We start from the raw sequence: 21,499 nt of genomic DNA, 5'->3' as shown, positions 1-21,499 counted from the left end.
GGTTCTCTTGATGCTGAAGTTTGTAAATTAAAGGGTGCCCAAATGAAGAGTGGGAATACCGTGTTGGCCAGGAGGGGAGGCTCTAACTCCTTCTGCCCGATACCTTTACAGGACTGCGCCCCCAGAGTTTATCTGGCAGTTTTTTCCTATTATTCTCTCAGTGGTCAGATATGGATACCTATAAAAAAAAGTATGTCACATGTGTCATTTTAGTAGTTTGCTATTTTGTGATAGGCCTCTAGTTGTAAGGTTATCCGATGGAAGTTTTTTAAAGAGAAACTCTTCACACATTTTTCTATAGAAAAATCCCAATGGTGGTGAATCCCCCTAAGGCAAAGCCACTTCCCAGCTTGAGGCAGGGCACAGGGTGTACAGACAGGAAATGGCCATTTTCTGACCCAACCTTGGCCTAGGGAAGGGATTGCCTAAGAGCTGTCTGAAAGATCACAATGTGCAGGAGTGTCCTGGGGAGGAAGCCCAGGCCCAGGTGACAAGTCCAGGCCCACACTGGGACAGTCACAGAGGTGTGCAGGGATCCTGGAGGACGGGAGGGGGCCAGTGTAGAGGAGGAACGCCTTTTTGCATTTTGTGTGGCTCGTTCTCGGGAGCAGAAGGACATTCCAGCCCTATTTTGTATTTCATTTAAAGACAGGGTCTCATTGAGTTGCTTATTGCTTCGCCATTGCTGAGGCTGGCTTTGGACTTCTGATCCTCCTGTCTCAGCCTTCTAAGCTGCTGGGATTATAGGTGTAGGCCACCATGGCCAGCCAAGAAAAATGGATTTTAAACAGTGTATTTTTGAATTTAAATTATTTTTTCAAGCTGATACATCAAAACATAAAAAGTATACACATGATGAGGTTTCGTGATATTTTAATACATGGGTACATTGTGAAATGTTTAGATCAGGTTGAACATATCTATTTCCTAAAACAAAATTTTTATGGTAAAAAATTCAAAATCCTCTGGCTTTTGCAGATACCCAATTCATAACTGCTATATGTAGGTGCCATGTTGTACAGGAGCACTCCAGGAGTTCTTGCTCCTATCTTAATGGTGACTTAGTACCCTTTGATCAACATTTCCACATTCCTCCTCCCCCCTACTCTCCCCAATCACTGGTAAGCACCATTCTATTTACATCTTCTATGAAATCAACTCTTCTAGATTCCATGCATTTGTGAGATCATGCAGCCTTTGTTTCATGCACCTGGCTTACTTCACTTAATAATCTCTAGTTCCATCCATGCTGTCACAAATGCCAGGGTTTCCTCCTTTTTATGGCTGAGTGGGATTCCATTGTGTATATGTACCACATTTTCTTTATTGGTTCAGCAGCTAATGGGTACTTAAATTGTTTTCATATCTTGGTTATTGTGAATAGTGCTGCACAATCATGGGACTGCCGATGTCTCTATGACACCCTGATTTTATTTCCTGTGAATATATCCCACTAGAGGGATAGTTGGATCATGTGGTAGTTATGTTTTTGAAATTTTGAGGAGCCTTCATACTATTTTCATAGTTTAGCTATTGTGAATTGAATTGTATCATCATTGATGCGGTTATATTAGTATAGTATGCTGAGACATACTATATTAATATGGGTATAGACCGAGGAGTGGGATAGCTAGGTGAAATGGTGGTTCCATTCCAAGTTTTCTAAGGAATCTCCGTACTGCTTTCCAGATTGGTTGCACCAAAATGCAGTCCCACCAGCAATGTATGAGTGTGCCTTTTCCCCCTACATCCTCGCCAACAGTTACTGTTGTTTGTCTTAATAGCTGCCATTCTTACTGGCATGAGATGAACTCTTAGAGTAGACACCGGGTGTACAGACAGGAATTTGCATTTCTTTAATTACTAGAGATGTTGAACATTTTTTCAACATCTTTTGTTTTTTCAACATTTTTTGTTGATCAATTGTATATCTTCTTCTGAGAAGTGTCTGTTCAGCTCTTTAGCTCAATTATTGATTGAGTTTTATTTATTTTTTTGGTGTTAAGTTTTTGAGTTCTTTATATATTCTGGAGATTAGTGCTCTATCTGACATGCATGTGGCAAAAATTTGCTCCCATTCTGTAGGCTCTCTTCACCTCATTGATTGTTTCTTTTGCTGAGAAGGAGCTTTTTAGTTTGATTGCATCCAATTTATTAATTCTTTTCCTTATTTCTTGTACTTTAGGAGTCTTGTTAAGGAAGTTGGGGCCTAATCTGACATAATGAAGATTTGGGCCTACATTTTCCTCTATTAGGCTCAGGGTCTCTGGTCTAATTCCTAGGTCCTTGATCCACTTTGAGTTGAATTTTGTGCATGGTGAGAGAGAGGGTTTAGTTTCATTTTGATGCATATGGATTTCCAGTTTTCCCAGCACCATTTGTTGAATAGGCTATATTGTCTCCAGTGTATGTTTTTGGCACCTTCTCCAATGTATGTCTAGTATGAGATAACTGTATTTATGTGGGTTTGTCTCTGTGTCTTCTGTTCTATACCATTGGTCTACACGTCTATTTTTGTGCCAATACCATATCATTTTTTGTTACTATAGCTTTATAGTATAAAAGATCTGGTATTGTGATGCCTGCTGCTTCATTCTTCTTGCTAAGGATTGCTTTGGTTATTCTGGGTCTCTTTTTTAAAATATTTTTTTAGTTGTTGATGGACCTTTATTTTATTTATTTGTATATGGTGCTGAGAATCGAATCCAATGCCTCCCGCATGCTAGGCAAGTGTGCTACCACTGAGCCCCAGCTCAGCTCCTCTCTTATTTTTACAAATAAATTTCATGGTTGCATTTTCTATTTCTATAAGGAATGATGTTGGAATTTTAATTTGTATCACTTTGAATCTGTATAACGCTTTGGGTAGTATGGCCATTTTGATAATATTAATTTTGCCTCTCCAAGAGCATGGGAGATCTTTCCATCTTCTAAGGTCTTTTTCAGTGTGTTTCTTTAGTGTTCTGCAGTTTCTTCTGTCTCATTGCTCTCGCTAGAGTTTCAAGGACTATGTTGAATAGAAGTGGTGAAAGAGGGCATCCCTGTGTTATTCCTGTTTTAGAGGAAGTGCTTCCAATTTTTCTCCATTTGGAATGATGTTGGCCTTGGTTTTAGCATAGATAGCTTTTACAATGTTGAGGATGTTCTTACTGTTGTCTTAATAGCTGCCATTCTGGTTTTTCTAATGTTTGGAACATGAAAGGGTACTGTGTTTTGTCAAATACATTTTCTGCATCAATTTATATAATCATGATTCTTTAAGTCTATTGATGTGATTAATTATATTTAATGATTTCTGTGTGTTGAACCAATCTTGCATTCCTGGAATGAACTCCATTTGATCATGGTGCACTATTTTTTAAGTATGTTTTTGTATGAGATTTGCCAGAATTTTATTGATAATTTTTGCATCAATGTTCATCAGGGATATTAGTCAGAAATTTTCTTTCCTTGATATGTGTCTGTCTGGTTTTGGTATCAGGATGATACTAGCTTTGTGGAATGAGTTTGGGAGGGTTTCTTCCCTTCTGTTTCATGGAATAATTTGAGGAGTACTGAGATTAATTCTTTTTTGTAGGTCTTGTAGAACTCAGCTGTGAATCTATCTGGTCCTAGGCTTTTCTTGATTGGTAGGCTTTTGGTGGCATCTTCTATTTCTTTGCTTGAAATTGATCTGTTCAAATTGTGCATGTCCTCTTGCCTCAGTTTGAGTTGATCATATGCCTCTAGAAATTTTTTAGTGTCTTCGAGGTTTCCTATTTTAATGAATTATAATTTTTCAAAATAGTTTCTATCTTCTATATTTCAATTGTGTCTGTCGTGATATTTCCTTTTTCATCACAAATTTTAGTAATTTGAGTTTTCTCCCTCCTTCTTTTCATTAGAGTGTCTAGGGTTTGTCAATTTTATATTTTTTCAAAGAACCAGCTATTTGTTTTGTCAATTTTCTGAACTTGTTTCTTTTGTTTCAATTTCATTGCTTTCCACCCTGATTTTAATTATTTTCTGTCTTCTACTATGTTGATGTTGGTTTGTTCTTCCTTTCCTTGGGCTTTTACCTATAATGTAAGGTCATTTATTTGTTGACTTTTTCTTCTTTTAATGAAAGAACTCCATGCAATGAACTTTCCTCTTAGTACTGCCTTGGCAGTGTCCCAGAGATTTGGATAAGTTGTCTTGGAATTCTCATTTATCTCTAAGAATTTTTTTTAATATCCTTCCTGATGTCTGCTGTTATCCATGCATTATTCAAAAGCATATTGTTTAGTCTCCAGGTGTTGGAGTAGCTTTTCTTTTTAATTTTATCATTGACTTCTAATTTCATTTCATTATGGTCAGACAGAATGCATGTCAGTATCTCTATTTTTTTTTGTATTTGCTAAGACTTGCTTTGTGGCATAACATATGATCTATTTTGGAGAAGGATCCATGTGCTGCTGAGAAGAAAGTGTGTTCACTCGATGATGGATGGAATATTCTATATATGTCTGTTAATCTAAGTTATTGATTGTATTATTGAGTTCTGTAGTTTCTTTGTTTAGTTTTTGTTTGGAAGATCTATCCAGTGGTGAGGGAGGTGTGTTAATGACACTCAGTATTAATTGTGTTGTGGTCTGTTTGCTTCTTGAAATTGAGAAGGGTTTTTTGATATACATAGACATTTATGATTGTTTTGTCTTGTTGATGTATGACTCCCTTGAGTAGTATGAAATGTCCTTCTTTATTGCTTTTCACTAACTTTGGTTTGAAGTCTACTTTATCTTATATGAGGATGGAAGCCCCTGCTTGTTGATGTGGCCCATGTGAGTGAATGTTTTTTCCCATTGTTTTACCTTTAGTCTGTGGATATCTTTTCCTGTGAGACGAGTCTCTTGAAGGCCACATATTGTTGGGTCTTTTTTAAAAAATCCAATATGTTAGACTATGTCTTTTAATTGATGAGTTTAGGCCATTTACATTCAGGGTTATTATTGAAATATGTACTCATTTTCATTTGTATTCCCAGGCATTTTGGTTTATTTTTGTTTTTTAACAGAACTTGGCTTCTCCTTTGATTGTCCTTTCCCTTAGTGTAGTTCCTACCTTTGCTGATTTTTACTGTTCATTTCATTTCCTCCTCATGGAATATTTTGCCAAGACTGTTCTGTAGTGCAGGCTTTCTTGCCATAAATTCTTTTAACTTTCTTTCATCATGAAAGGTTTTTAATTCATCATCAAATCTGAAGGTTAATTTTGCTAGGTATAAGAATCTTAATTTGCATCCATTTTGTTTCAGAGCTTGGTATATGTTGTTCCAGGATCTCTTGGCTTTGAGGGTCTGGGTTGAGAAATCTCCTGAGATCTGAATTGGGGTCCCTCTATGTGTGATCTGATTCCTCTCTCTTCCTGACTTTAAAATTCTATCCTTATTCTGCATGATAGGCATTTTCATTATAATGTGTAAATTATAATTATTATATATTATACAATATATATTATATATATAAAATTACATGTAAATCTGCTGTAATTTTGTACATTTGGTATCCTGTAAGCCTCTTGTATTGGATTTTCCAATTCATTCTTTCTGTTTGGAAAATTTTCAGATATTTTATTGAAGAGACTGTGCATTCCTTTGGTTTGAATCTCCATACCTTCCTTTATTCCAATGACTCTTAGATTTGGTCTTTTGATGCTATCCCATAATTCTTGGATATTCTGTTCATGGTTTCTTACCATATTCACTATGTGGTCAACTTTATTTTCAGGATTGTATATTTTGTCTTCATTGTCTGAGGTTCTGTCTTCCAAGATCTAGTCTGTTAGTGATGCTTTCTATTGAGGTTTTTTAAATTTGATTTATTTTTTCTTTAATTTCAAGGATTTCTGTTTGGCTTTTTTTTCAGAATCTCTGTCTCTTTCTTTAAGAAATCTTTTGCTACTTGTATTTGCTCTCTTGTCTTTTTGTTGCAGTGATCAATTGTTGCCTTTATTTGCTCTCTTATGTTATTCTTTGATGCTCAGATCATTTTAATTATGTACATTCTGAACTCCTTCTCTGACATTTCATCAACTGCAGTGTCAGTGGATTCTATTATTGTATCACCTTGGTTTGTTTGGGGCACTTTCTTCCCTTGTTTTTTCATGTGTTGGTGAGTCTTCCTCTCTTGCAGTTCAGAGCTGAGATATTACAGTTTCTACCCTATAATCTTGTTGTGTTCCTACAGGTTACTAATACCTTGCCTTTAAAGGGGAGATCAATGTTTACAATACCCAATGCAAACAATACATAGCCATAAATCTAATAGCTCCTAATTAGACAGTTATTTATTTTCAAAAATGGAGTCACATCAGTTTCTCAACTGAGGGGTGCATAGGAATGTTTGTCATGTGGGATAGCACAGCCCAATAGATTGGAGACTTGGAAGGATAAAAATTTGAAGAACAAAGAATCAGTGGAAGATGCAAGATCCATTTTTGGGGGGAATGGTTTCTTAATAGTTGCTTTAATCACCAATGGACATCAGATTCTTGCTCCTTTCTCTTCTAAAGGGGACTATGCTAGTGATTCTCCAGGCACTTTCTAGGATTCCATCTCAGACTGGGATATCATCATTGATCCCTCTAGTTTTGTGGCTTCAGCCTCTTGGATCTGCACAGCTACTGGTTCCTCCAGCTCTCCAGCTTGCAGATGGCCACTGTGGGCTATCCTGATTCTGGGTGTAAAAGCCAATCTAGTCAATCTCTTTTTCATAATCATACTTCCTATTGATTCTGTTTCTCTACAGAATCCTGAAAAATATACCATCCTTTCTGTCCTTTAGGGTTCATGTCTTTAAATCCTTAATTGTTGTTTTTGAGCAGTCTTTTTGCTGTTGTTATAGAGGGACATACTAAAGAAAAGTAATGTTCAGGCTGCCGTCTTGGCAGAAAGATCAAGCTTTTAGTTTCTATGTGTGTGCAGTTCAGCTACTTTCTTAACTATTCACAATACTCTGTTTCTCTGTCTCAGGAGCACTTCTAACAGGGAACTGCTATTTGGGACTCTAAAAAGTTGGTTTTGGTGATGTTGTGATCTTTTTTTCAGGGCCCACATTCTTTAAAAAGAATGCCATAATATTGAACTGAAACTTATATACCATAAAATAACATTTACTTGCATTGTTTAATGAAGTTTGGCAGATGCATACAGTCATGTGAATACCCCAGTGAAGCCTGAAAGCATTTCCATAATTCAACATGCAATGAATTTTTCTTTGGAACCACAGAGAATCTAGTTAAAGAAACTGGGCTAAACTGAGTAATATTTTACTACACAAATTGACCTGATTTTTTTTTATTAAATAAGGATAAGAAGTCACTTTTTAAAAAGGAATAGTTGATTTTTTTTACTGTTTTTTTTTTATCATTTCAAAGCACCATACTGTACCATGAGTGGTTTCCTGAGAAGCCCAGTTGGCCTTATTGTCATAATGCTATTATGACTGTGTGTTTAGACACAGAAGAGCTGGGGGTCAGGGTGGGGAAGTGCATCAGCATGTAGGACACGGGTATTTAAATCCTGGTTATTTGTTCACCATTCATATGGGTATGTGCACACTATTCAACCATTTGGGTCTCAGTTTCTCATGTAAGAAAAGGGAGAATAATAGTCCCTGCCATGGGAGGTAATTGCAAAAATTAAATGAGTTGTAAATGTAAAGTATGTGGAGCAGAGCTGACATAATGGTGAGCATAGTTTGAGAGCTGGTTTTATCAGCACTGTGTGGATTGCAGGGTTGAAAAATGGTCTTGCAGAGCATCAAGTACTCATGTACCTTAACTAGTGTTATGGAACATAAGGAAATGTGGGATGCCATTTGTGAATGATTTGAGCTTATTTGAACATCTTCACTTGGCCTTGAGATTTAGGTTTGGCATTGCAAACTATTTTGTGGCTCCTTTCACTCAATGGATTATGCAATGCTAGGGAGACTGCACTGCTAGCTGTGAAGTTGGGTGTAACCTGTTGGAAACTGGACAGCCCATCTCCTATCTTAATTGGTGAAGAACATTCTATGGAAGACATTTGATATTTCTGCCATACAAATAAAGCAAATGCAAGCTCTTATCCTCTTTCCAGTGTGAAAGCTCTGTCCCTAAGATATAAGAGCCTTCCAACCCTCCTCCACGCCCTCCCCCAAACCCCGCTTTTTAAAAATACTTCCGATGTCCTTTAGTTTCTTTGCTGTTTTCTCTTTCTTAGCTTTATTTCACAGCCTGCCTATTCCACCCAAGAGGAACCTTTAATTCCACCACCTGCATGAGCCATGGGTGGGATAGAGAAATATGGAAAATGAAGGCATTGGAAAGAGACAAATGGCACTTGGAGATGTAGAAGAGCAAGGTTGCTTGAGCACCAGTGTGAGCTCAGGGAGGCAGCGCCTCATGGGGCAAGGGCCAAGCAAAGGAGAGCTGCTCCCTTCATGGCAATATCAGAGCAGAGAGAGGGGAAGGAGACACAGGGAAGAAGCACCCCCTCAGGGCATTACTCCAGTGACCCATCTCCTCCAGTCACTTTCCACCTGCCTACAGTTAACACCCATTTAGTCCATTGAAATGAGTAGGGTCTGATTAGGTACAGTGCTAGTATAGCGCTACTATTCAGTCATTTTGCCTTTGAATATTCCTGCCTTCACACAGCAGCTTTTTGGGGAACACCTAATTTTGAAACCACAAAAGGTTTAAAAGCCTATCTGCTTGGAACTCTGAGGCAGGGGGATCATATGTTCAAGCCCAGGCTTAGCAACAGAGCAAATCTTGTTATTTTCATGTGAGTATCAGAAAATGTGAACTGAACAACAGAAAATATAAGCTACAATGGACTGAAATAAACCAATTTTTGAAAAGCATGAACTACCCAACAATATGAACTTTTCAGGGTTCAATGATCATAGGAAGTTAAGTTGCTAATTTGAGAATCTCCAAAGGGATCTTGGGTATAGGTGGAGAATTCTACCTCACAATTAAAGAAGAATCAGTACAATTCTATGCAATCATTTCCGGGAAGTAGACGAGCAAGGAGCAATTCACAACTTATTTTATGAGGCTAGCATTACTAGATCATTAACTAGAAATTATAGTGTCAAAATAAACAATGGAAGAAACCCAAAATTGAGTGTGCAAATTCCATCCTAAAGTAAACATGAAAATCCCTATATAATATTACATTTCATTGATAAGAATAGAATAACAGGGCAAATTCAACATCTATGGATAAAAACTGTTCGAAAACTAAGAATATAATGATATGGGTTGAAATATATCCCTGGAAAGCATGCTTAGGTTCTAACAAGACTGAAGGAAATGGCATTATGATGATGTAATTACCACAAGATTGGCTCCTAACGGAATAGGACAAGCTTTTGGTTCAGTGTGAGTTGCTTTATAGAAAGAGCAGGGTGTGATATTGGTACTGTTGTATTCTTGTCTCATAAAGAGACCAGATTAGGTTAGTGGTTCAATGGGACTTGTGTCCCTATAAGGAGAGCAGGATGAGCAGTTGTCCATTGGGACTTCTGACCTTATAAGGAGGATAGGATGGGCATCTGGTTCATTGGCACTAGTGTCCTTATAAGGAGAGTAGGCCAGGTGGCAAGTTGGCTGTGTCTTGCACCGTTATAAGAAGACCAGGGAAGTGTTAAATTTGCTGTGCCTTTCATTTTTCCAAAATTACCTTCTTTCTAGTCTAGTTGATTTTTATAGTGAAACATTTAAATTCCAATTCCTTTCATTTAGAAGATATTCCCCAGGTATTTTGTGGTTCCCATGAGGGTCATTTTACATGAGAAAGAGAAACCAGTCTGATGTTACCATACAGCAGCATAACTTCAGTAACTTGCAGAATGCTGCACATATATATCTGCATCCCAACTCCCTTGGTTCCTGGTGTCAGGAATGTAACAAGTGTATGCATTGTGTGTGGAATCAAGGCTAAAGTGGCCTCTGAGGGCCTGTGTACCTTAGCATGGTGAAACATCATTTTAGGCATTGGGTCAGCAGAGGATCCCATGACCTGTATTCAAAGAATTATTCTCCTCTGTGCCTTGGATCCACCCTGAGTGGGTAGGGTCTTGCAAATTCCTGAGATACTCATCTTCTCTATTGTTTTTGTGCAATGAACATAGCATCTCTTTAGGATCTGTTACTCTTCAACAAGCACATCTTTTCTACCCTCAGCTTTCCATGTGCATAACTGTCCAAACTGCAGGTTGTAAAATTTTTTAAGTCTGCTTGCTACTCCCCATTCTCACAGTAAACTGGGCTAAAAGCTTCCAGTTATATCCATGCCAGTGACTAAATGCTGTACTGTGTGTAAATTTCCTCAACTCTATTAATTACTTTCTTGCTTCAAAATTCAGCCTAAAATAGGGTCTCAGCAAATGGGCAAAATGCGACCAAGTTCTTTGACAGAAAATAACACGAGCAGCCTCTAGTCCAATTTCATGTAGAGTCTCCATTTCCTTTGAAACTTCATTAGTATGGTCAGCATTTCTGTTGGTATTCTGGTCTTCTGAGCTCCTCCCAAAATTCCTTTTCAAGCTCTGCTTACTACATTCCAAAATTTCTGAGGCTTGCATCTCTAAACTGTTAAGTATTCTTAGTGCAAACCAGCTTTAATGGTTTGTGATCAATGTGGTCCAGTTAGTAGCAATGACCTTACTTCTCAGTACCAATTTACGTTTCTCTTAGCTTTCTTTGATGCTGTAGTCACACCACCCAACAAGCACAACTTAGGGATGAAAACTTTATTAGGAGCTCAGGATTTCAGAGTTCCCAATCCATAGATGGCCAAAAACATTGTACTGGTCGAAACGTGATGCAGCACATCCTGGGGCAAGGGCCAAGCTTCTCCTTTCACAGCAACATGGGACAAACAAGGAAAGGAGACGCAGGAAAGAAGTACTCTCTCAGGGCTTTACTCCAGTGACCCATCTCCTCCAGTCACTTTCCACCTGCCTACAGTTAACACCCAATTTATCCATTGAAATGAGTAGGGTCGGATTAGGTACAGCTCTCACAATCCACTCATTTTGCCTTTGAATATTCCTGCCTTAACACAGCAGCTTTTGGTGAACACCTCATTTTTAAACCACAAGTGCCTTAAGCCTATCTGCTCAGGACACTGAGGCAGGGGGAATCACATATTCAAGCCCAGCTTAAGCAACTCAGCAAGAACTTGCCTCACAATGAAAAGAGGACAGATCTAACTCAGTGGTACAGCACTTGCTTAAAGTGTGAGAGGCTCCTGGGTGATGGGTTGAGTTCCAGTACATACAAAAAGAAAAAAATAGAAAAGATGTAGGGCGAGGGGTCCTGAGGAAATGAGTTCCATTTTCTGCCTTTCCATCATATGAGGACACAGCACCAAATTGCATTGACCTAGAAGTTGCCAGTCTACAGATCTGGGACTAGATAATTTGTTAATAAATCACCCAGTCCACGGCATTTGCTTTCAGCAGCATGAAGGGGCCCTGAGAATGCCTCCATGTCTTCCCCGTCTGGGAAGGACGCTAGTACTGGTTCTAGGATTCTTGGCAATCAGGGTTTGTTCTTTATCACTTTGAATGTTTGAAACCGCTGTGTTTTGTTCTTTAGTGCTTCCTCTCTCTAAACCCCATAGCTGTGCATACCATGCTTGAGAGTATCTTAGGGAAAAGCATTATATAGTATCATGATGTGAGGGGCTACGATCCTTTTGACACCCATTATTCAGTGTTGGAAATAAAGAAGTTGAATACCTTCAGTGTAGATATAATGAGGTCATTCAAAGGCTAAGTTATTACAAACGTCTAGACTTGAAATGAAAAGTCCATTGAGATCCTGTTGTGGCATTCCTTCCTCCACAGAAAATCTTAACTAAGCTTCTCCAGAAATTTTCACCGTAATTGATTTTAGGACTCTCAGCAGAAGAGTCTCTACAGAAGAGTTCTGTGTAGGTAAACTTCCTATTATCCTGTGGCTGTATTTTACTTGGCCACTGCCCTGGAAAGAAATCAGCACTCTGGTGCTGTAGGCCCTTTTACTAGTTTTTCACAAACATAGATCCAATATAGTACTTTATAGCTGCAAAATCTGATTTAAAAAAAAGACAAATCCTTTAACCAGGCATCTGGCCTTGAGCTGGAACTTCACAGAGATGTCTGTACTTCTAAGACAGTACAGGCTACCAATTGGGCTCCGTAGTCACAGCTGGCAGGAGGAGGAAAGAAAGGGGAGAAGAAGCTCTCCCTTCTCAGGCACTGTCTTTGAAGGGTTAATTTTCCCAAAAGAGTAAAAGAAAAATGTGCTTTTGTGTGAACTTCTGCAGACTGTGAACTTCTGAGCCCCTCCCCTAACAAACTGGGTATAAAGTTCTGAAACTACTTGAACTTGGGAGTCAGGGCATTAATTGATTACAGTGAAAACTGTACCCTCTGAACCTGGCTGCAGCCAAATAAAACTGTTTCCTGCTGTCTTAGATTCCCTGCATCATCTGTCCCCTACAAGCGCAATGTTCAAATTTTAATTAAAAAAAAAATACATGTCAGTTTCCATAACCCATTGAAGTGAAATCCTTCTTGGATTCCATTCTTATTCTTACTGTGAAAGTAGAAAAGGTCCTGTAGGCCCAAAGGGTGATGGCCAGTGGGGGTGATGCCCAGGCATGATTGGGCCATTTCTTGCTCTGAGCTCACAAGGAGCCACTGTGAGGGAGTCTCAATCCCCGGGTATATAACAGAGTGACTGAGGCTGGGTTTTTGTCCATAAGTACAGGAAGCTCTTGGTGGTGACCTGTCGGACTCCCAGCTAGTTAGTGCGTTTGGTGGTTGGCGGTTGGTGGTTGTGTTCTTTGGCGATTGGTTCTTTGATTTGGGTTTTTTGTTTTGTCTTGTTTTGTTTTTTGATTTTGGTTTGTTGTTTTAGTTTCTTATTTTGTTTTTAGCTAGCATCCTTAGTTGGTGTTCCTGCTTAGGATGCATAGTAAGAGTAGTGAGTCTAGTGTAGTGCCACAGTGGCCTGGCTCCTTCCAGGAGAAGGCCTTCACAGACCATTACCAGGTCTTGAAGGACATTGGGCATGGGGCATTTGGTAAGGTGATCCTAGCCCGCCATCTGCGCACTGGGGCCGAGGTGGCGGTGAAAATCCTGCCAAGGAGACTTTGGAGAAGTTTGACCTGCCCTGAAGAACTGGCGATGAAGACTCTGAACCACCCGAATGTGATCCACCTCTTTCAGATTATTGAAACCCACCAATATGTCTACCTGGTGATGGAGCATGGAGGCAGGGGATCGCTCTTTGACTTCATCCCACCTGGGGGCATGCAGGAGGAGGAGGAGGCCCGGAGACTGTTCAGACAGATCACCTGTGCGGTGTGCTACTGCCACAAGATGCACATCTTGCATGGAGACCTGAAGCCCCAGAACATTGTGCTGGATGCCAGAGGCAACATCCGAATCATCGACTTTGGCTTAAGCACCATTCTCCAGCCTGGGCAAGAATGGAACAGATACTGGCACTCTCTAGAGGGCCCCGCAGTGGACACCTGGCAACTGGGTATCATTTTGTACTTTATATTGACAGGGAACTGCCCAAGTGACATCTACCGATCTGAGTTGGAATTTCCCCAGCACATGTCCCCTGAAGCACAAAGGCTCATCAGGAAAATCCTGGCAAAGAACCGAAGAGCAAGCCCCTCGGCAGAGGAGATCTTGGCAGACCCGTGGCTGAATCAGGGTGAGGAGAAGGCATCTTACCATGATGTGCCCCTCCCCAATCTCTCAGACCCCACTGTACTGACAATGCTGTTCGACATGGGGTACGACCCTTATAGTACCTGGGTGTCGCTGTCCCAGAAAAAGTTTGATGATGTGATGGCTTCCTATCTCATAATCCAGCAGCAGATAAGCCAGGGGGCAGGCTGCATGGAGCCTGTGAGAAGGGATCCTTCCATTTTCCCTGCCCTCCCGCAGAGGAGGGCGAGTGAGCCTGCCCTTCACACCTTCCCCTTGCCCTGTGAGCATCATCAGCCTCAGGAGGCCAAGGAGTCAGGGCAGAAGGGCTTCAGAAGGGCCAGCTGCCCTGCCATTAGTCTCCGCTTCCTGCATGAGAAGCCCCTCACTCCCAGCCTAGCCTCCCAGCATCACTCTGTGTCCGACTCACCCCAACCCTACCCATCAACAACAGACAGCCAAGTCTCCCAAGATGCCACCACAGGGCGTCCCCAGGGCCACAGGAAGGGTTGGAAGCGGGTGAGGCGGAGGATCGCTGCCTGCTTGCGCAGACTGTGCTGTTGCACACCCTCGTGTGATGGCGAAAACGAGGCTCCTACACCAGGAGAGCAGAAACCTGCTAGGTTCACAAATCGGGTGGTTCCTACATAAATGGACAGTTCAGATGGACCAAACGAAGAAACAGCCAGCCAGAGGACCTTTTGCTCTGTGGATGCTGTCATCACTATGTGGGCATTAGTCACGTGGACCCCAACAGCTGCAGGACTGAGAGTGCCTACTGGCTGGGCTTCTCCACATGGGGTCCAGCCAGGAGCACACCTGGATCTACCTGGACATCAGGTGTCCCCTGCCCCACCTACCAGAGTCATCAGATGAGACTGTTTACCCTGGGACCCTTCCCCTGCCCTGCTCTTCTCTGTCCTTTCTCCCATGCTCCTGGGATGGCAGAGATATTTCTTAATAAATTTGTTTTTCTCAAATTGCATAGTCAAATTGATGTTCCAAAGATTAAAAAAAAAGGGCTGATGTCAAAAAGTGGGGACAGGGGGTTTCCAAGTGGGGCAGGAGCCCACCAGGCATCCATTCCAAGGCCTGGACCACTGTGCCTATTCAATGTAGATAAATCTACTCACTTTGAGCCAGTGTAGAGGAGGACTCACTCACCTCAGCCATCAGACAGGGGAACTTGCTTGGCTTTAGCAGTGTAGATGGGGACTCAGTTGCCTTAGTGTAGACGGTCTCCAGTGTAGATGTGTACTCACTTGCTTTGACCCAGTGCCTTGGAGATTTGCTCCCCTTAACCCAGTTGAATGGGGATTTTTCCTTAGAGCCAGTTCGTGTCCTTTGGCAAAAGGAATCCCTTCCTGAGGTGTGTGGAGAGGATGGGTGGGTGGCAACTGTTGGAGAAATCACATCTGAGAAGGCATAGGAGACCCCAGAGAGTTCTATGGCATCATCTCCTTCATACTGTTTGCTAGGAAGTCAGAGGGGGCCAGGAGTTAGGGGTGGGCCTTCCTGCAGCAGTGACTGTGTGCCTCACCACCTGCCATGCTGCCTCGTCACCCAAATCCTCCTCATGGCCCCTGCTGGAGGTAGCAGAGAAGGGAACACATGGGGTCTGGGGAGTGCAGATGACAGGCCATCTTATGGCTGCTATTTATATAAAAGCCAAGTGTATCCATGTGGAATTGCTCTTTGTGTTGGGTTCCATTGATGCCCAAGATCGTAAATTGAAGTGTGCACAGATGAAGAGTGGGACGCACATGAGTTAGCCAGGAGGGGAGGCTTCTAACACCTTCCATCCCTGATATCTCTACAGGACTATGTGCTCATAGCTGTTCCTGCAGCTTGAAATGTATGTCACATGTGACATTTTAGTAATTTGCTATTTTCTGATAGGGCCCTAGTTGTGAAACTATTCGATGATAGGAAGTTGGTTTTTTAAAATATTTTTTTTAGTTGTTGATGGACCTTTTTTCTTAATTTATTCATTTATGTGTGGTGCTGAGAATCGAACCCAGTGCCTCATGCATGCTGGATAAGCACTCTACCACTGAGCTCCAATCCCAGCCCAGGAAGTTTTAAAAGAGAAACTCTTCATGTCTTTTTCTATAGAAAAAATCCCAATGGTGGTGAATCTCCCTAAGGCAAAGCCACTTCCCAGCTTGAGGCAGGGGAACAGGGAATGCCGCCAGGAAATGGCCATTTTCTGACCCAACCTTGGCCTAGGGAAGGGATTGCCTAAGAGCTGCCTGAAAGGTCACAATGTGCGGGAGGTTCTGGGAAGCAGGAGAGGCCTACTGAGGATCATGGAGGAGTGTCCTGGGGAGGAAGCCCAGGCCCAGGTGACAACTCCAGGCCCACACTGGGACAGTCACAGAGGTGTGCAGGGATCCTGGAGGTCGGGAGGGAGGCAGTGTAGAGGAGGAACGCCTTTTTGCATTTTGTGTGGTTGTTCTCAGGAGCAGAAGGACAGGGTGTCCTGGGCTGGCATTTGCCTGGAGGCCTGCCCCTGAGCCAGGCTGGCACTTGTCAGGCAGGTGTTCTCCCTGTGGATCCTAGAAATAGATGTTGGTCTTTCCTCTGGGGTCAGTGTAACTCCTGCTCTAGGTAGGAAGAAAGGGCTGTTTCATTTACTCAAATATTTATATATGTTGATGTCGAGCTCCTTCATGCTGAGGACTTTCTGTTAAGTAGAGCACAAACCATGGGTTCCCTCCTTACAACCTACACCAGCTTTTCCACTTTTCCAAGATGCCTGTTCCCTCCAGGGCCTTCTTTTTGATATTAGTCATTCATACAAGAATGAAGATTTGACATTGTGGATTTGATATATATTTTCCTCATGATTAGTGATGTCCTGAAGCATTTCCCATGTTTCCATCTAGTAGTTTCACAGTTTCAAGTTTTACATTTAGTCTTTAATCCATTTGGAATTGATTTTTTTTTTTAAATGGTGATAGGTTAGGAATCTAGTTTCACTCTTCTGCATATGAATTTCCTTGTTTTACCAACAACTTTTACTGAAAAACCTATCTTCTCTCCATGACATGTTCCTAGCACTTTTGTTGAAAATTAGTTGGTTGTTAATTTGTATGTTTACTTCTAGGCCCTCTATTCTGTGTATGTGACTACTTTTGTGCAAATATCATGCTGTTCTTACAGCTTTCACTCTCATTTAGTTGGAAATGTTGTACCTTACATTAAAAAAAAAAGTAGTGTTTTCTTATACATGAATTAAATTTTTTTCCTTTATGAAGCCCTTTTTTATTGATAAAAATTCGTTTCTAATATCTTACTGTTCAACTCTGTACACACCATATAAATTCTTACATATGGACACGTTTATACAAATAAATATTCACCTATGAATTCCTAGGATAGCTTTTTCTCCCCCACCCAACTGTTTTGGAGACAGATTATTATCATTCTATTAGTTATTGGTCTAGGCTTCCAAGTCACCAGTGTAAGAAGGTATTCATTTTTACCAACGTAATCTTTCTGGGGTCAGGGTGAGCTGTTGTCCAGTGGTAACAAGGTCCTACTTATTTAAACATAATGATTGGGTCATTGGTTTTATAGAATAGAATAGGTGTAATTTAGTCAGGATAGAAATATTCATTCAAATTATTTTTAAGCAACTGATATTTGAAATATATGAAGTTCTTACCATTTAATGAGCTGCAATTTCAGTACTTTGTGATATTCTCCTACAGCATCGATTTTTAATGTTGATTAATTATTGTGAGTAATCTTTTTCTTTGCATCTTTCCTCCACAGACCATCATTCATTTACCCATTTTCTGCTCTTTGATGTAGTCCAAGATGGAGTTTATCCAGTGGTGTGCTGGTAATATTTTATAGCCAGATCTAGGAGAATGGGTGGTAAAACTCTGCTTTTGACAATTCCTGAGATGTAAAATACTTGTTATGGCTGTGGATGACTTCAAGCTACCTATGTGATGCTATGGACACAGAGCATGGAAGAGTCGGTGCCGCGTCCGGCAAAATGGACCGAGTCCGGCGGGAGACGTCGGGGTTAAAAGAGTTCACAGGACACCAAGGTTCTTCATCCAGGGGGAGACTGACTTTATTATCTCAGCTCATCCTTATATATTTCTTGCAGATAGAATGGAAAGTTACTGGTAGGCGAGAGCAAGGACGGAGGGGGACAAGTGGTTCTTGTCGACTCATACTAAGCCTTCAACCAGGAACCTTATCAGACCCAAGCAGGTCGGGACGTTCCCACATGACTGTTATAGGCTGAATATGAAAACAGAAACCACAAATCTTTCAAGGCCTTGGGAGCTGGCCTCTTTGGCGTGCACACAAGAAACCAGGGCCGGTACCAAGCCCCGGGGGCCAGGGGGAATCCGAGCCAGCAGTTCCCCCTCTCTTGTTTGTTGCACGTCAAAGGGAATCAAGTAGCCCCTGTCTTAGGTCGTTCACTGCCCTTACAGTGCTTACCCATCTCTGGGGAGGCCCCATTCCCCTGTCTTAGGTTGCAGTGCAAGCGTGAAAGTTGCCCGTCTCTGGGTACTACAAGATCAGCTCGTTGTTACCAAGGCATTAAGTGGTAGTGATCCAGCCAGTCATTATTAGGTCTTTAATTAGTTCCGGTTCGACAAGGCATAGAGTCAGAGGAGAGGAATAATAAAATTAAGGAAGAAAAAAGGGGGGCAAAAGGAGAAAGGCATGAAGCAGGGATCATTGTAGAAAAGTCATCTTCGAATTGGTCGGAGACAAACTTCAGCAAGATCATCCTTGGTTTGCAGGCGTTGATAATGGACCTGTATTGGCTTAGAAATCAGAATGTTAATTTGGTCTTTAATAAATTGTGTCATTCTCTTGACAAGGCAGGGGCCTACAGCAACTATAAGAAGGAGACCGAAAAGCGGTCCCATTACAGTGGATATCAAAGGGGTTAGCCATGGGGTATTTTTAAACCACTGTTCAAACCATCCTTGTTGTGCTTCAAACTCCTTTTGTCTTTTAGCCAATCTTTCCGTGACTTTTTCCATAGTTTCACGGACTACCCCAGTGTGATCTGCATAAAAACAACACTGTTCCTTTAAAACTATACATAGTCCTCCTTCCCTTAGGAACAATAAATCTAGTCCCCTCCTATTTTGTAACACAACTTCTGAGAGGGAGGTGAGGGACTTTTCCAAGGCGGTAATTGACTTGGCCATGGCTGTTAAATCCTCATTCATAGCCATTTGTAGATTTAATAATTGACCTCCCTGGACATAGGCGGCTGTCCCGGTTCCTATTCCAGTTGCTATTCCGCCTATGCCCAATAGGAGGGCAATAGTCATTGTTATGGGTTCTCTGGGGAGCCGAGTATGTCCCTCAAGGTGTCCCAGGACATAGTCTGATCCATGATAAGATATCCTCGGCCATAATTGTATCAGCACACAGAAATCAGTAGTTGTATTTAAGACTGCCATGGAAACACAGGGAGTTAACCCAGTATTGCAAGCAAAATAGGACCCTTTGGGACCCCACAAATAATCAGATTGGGATTGATTTATTGGTCGGGTGATGTTGCAGAGATGTTGGCGTGAAAGCGGCAACTTTCCCAAGCAAACCCCTTGTCCCATGACCTCCGTGATAGTTAACTTATAGCTGGGCAGAGAATAACATTTAGGATCTGCAGTGGTATTAGAGGATAAATTAGACAGCATTGCTACCCCTTCATAATAGGGCGGCCTGGAGGTCAAGCATAGCCAGCAATCTTGGGTCCTGTTAGGATTGGTGGCGTTGAGAGCAAAAAAAGCTCCTCGGACCAAATTAAGAAGGCGATCTCCAGTTCCAGGGTGTATGGGCTCAGGGGTATAATCAAAGGTTTGATAGCCCATAGTTATTGTTTGACCGCTGGGGGAAGGTTTTAATGTTGGGGCTATGGGCTGCTTGGGTCCAGATGGGGCCTTTTGGTCTCCAAGCACCTGATTAGGTCCTATTAGACTTCCAGTAGGCTGTTCTATGGTCAATTTGAGCCGAAAAAGCAGGCCAGGATTGTACTGTCCGGGGGTGTAAATACGCAGCCCCCAGAGATATCCTTGAGTCCAATCTGGTTGTTGTTTTCCATTGGAAGTAAACTGAATAGTAATATTTGATTCTCCCTCTATTGTTTGCCAGAAGTGGGCATAGTCATTCCTAGGTGAATTCTTAAGCCAATGCCCATTACTAGAGGTTTCACATCCCCACGAGGCACAATAATAGGCCTCAGGTCCTCCACACTTCCAAGTACGTTGTCGTCCCGGGCATAAATACCATGATCGGAACCGACAAGGGGGGTAGGAATCCTCCTTGGTTTTTCCTGTATCTGGCCAAGAATCTTGGACGAGGTGGCATAGGTCAAAAGTAATATTCAGCCACCATCCTGGTGAGGGATAATGTCCGGTACCTTGGGCCAAAACTGCAATTTTTCCCGTTTCCACATTTTGTATAGTCCATTTTAGATTCCTAAGAATATGGGGACTTGTTTGAAGATTTGTGCCTACTGGGAGTAGTCCACCTGCATTACCTGCATCTCTTGTAAGGCTGTTTTTATTAACCTGAGTGCCTTCAAGGCTTTTGGAGTAGGTTTTCACAGGGAGGTGGGTGAGGGGTCTTTTCTCAAAAGGTCATACAGGGGTTTAAGTTAGTAGTTCAATATACTTAATATTTAATCAACAATGTGAATTTATTTACCAAAATTAATCTTTATCTTAAACAGTAAGAATTATTAGGCAATAAGGATCTTTCTTTAAAAAATAAACTTACATTTTAATAGGTGTTTATCATATCAAAATATGGACAAAATTTTTGCTCACATTAGTATAGTTAAATTAGGAAAATAACCTGAAATACCCTTAAATTAATTATAGTCAGTTTAGTATATATAAATCTCTTTTTTAATTGTTCTAACTTTTTACATCATCTGTTTAGATAACAATATAAAAATCTCTCTCCATTTTTTTTTTTTTTTTGTTTTTAGGAAAATGAATATAAAGACCTTGTTTTACCCAAAGATGATTTTTTTCTTCTTTTTAGGATCCATGTGTGCTTTTTCTTTGTTGAAGCATCTTTTTCTTAAAAAAAATATACTTTGGAACAATTTCTGAAAACCTTAGAATCTATAAACAAATTATTATACTTTGATAAGAAATATTAATAAAAATATAGTTAAAACCCTTAGATATTTTGTAGAAATAATTATAATAATTTATCATCTTATAAGTTTAAACAGTAACCTTGAGAATTAGAAACTACTTGATTGTATTTTCACTTAAAAGCAAATTTATAGTAAACACATTTATCTCAAATATCTGTAACTGAAAAGGCAGAGTATCTGATAAATGTAGATATAAAACATAAATTATGGGTTTCCTGTTGAAGAAAAACAATTAGGCAAATATATATTAACTAATCAATTAGGCATGTGCTAATTAATTTATAGATTAACAAATATAGGTTATCTAAATATATAAAAAAAATATATATTAAGAATAAGAGCATAACTTATAATTGTATTAACTTTATGTAACCACGTGGCCTTAAAATATTTGGATCCATTTTAATTTATTTTTAACTAGGAGTGCACTCTTTTATGTGACGTCACTTGATGTAACTGAAATAAGATCCTTGAGTATACATTTTTATTTTTATAGTTAGCAATGAGAATAAGGATTTTTTGGTCATCACAGGAACTTTGCCGGCTTGTTCCTGTGGCGAGCAAATGCATCCTCATAACCTCCAAAATTAAAGGTAAAATATAAAGAAGC

The 21,499-nt window shown here is 40.7% G+C and overlaps 1 protein-coding gene across 1 annotated transcript; it reads left to right on the top strand.

The window, feature by feature from the left end:
- Positions 1-12,974: 12,974 nt before the first annotated feature.
- On the top strand, positions 12,975-14,381 carry LOC308652534 (sperm motility kinase Z-like; the record flags this gene model as incomplete). The annotated part of the gene is made up of 1 exon (XM_081300391.1): positions 12,975-14,381. The coding sequence occupies one exon, from the start codon at positions 12,975-12,977 to the stop codon at positions 14,379-14,381; it is 1,407 nt and encodes a 468-aa protein (XP_081156517.1).
- Between the last annotated feature and the right edge of the window lie 7,118 nt (positions 14,382-21,499).

The sequence above is a fragment of the Spermophilus citellus genome, assembly GCF_964194105.1.
Source record: "Spermophilus citellus genome assembly, chromosome: 1".
NCBI classification, from domain to species: Eukaryota; Metazoa; Chordata; class Mammalia; order Rodentia; family Sciuridae; genus Spermophilus; species Spermophilus citellus.
Note: the sequence above shows the minus strand (reverse complement) of the source record. Positions and strands in the feature narration are given on the sequence as shown.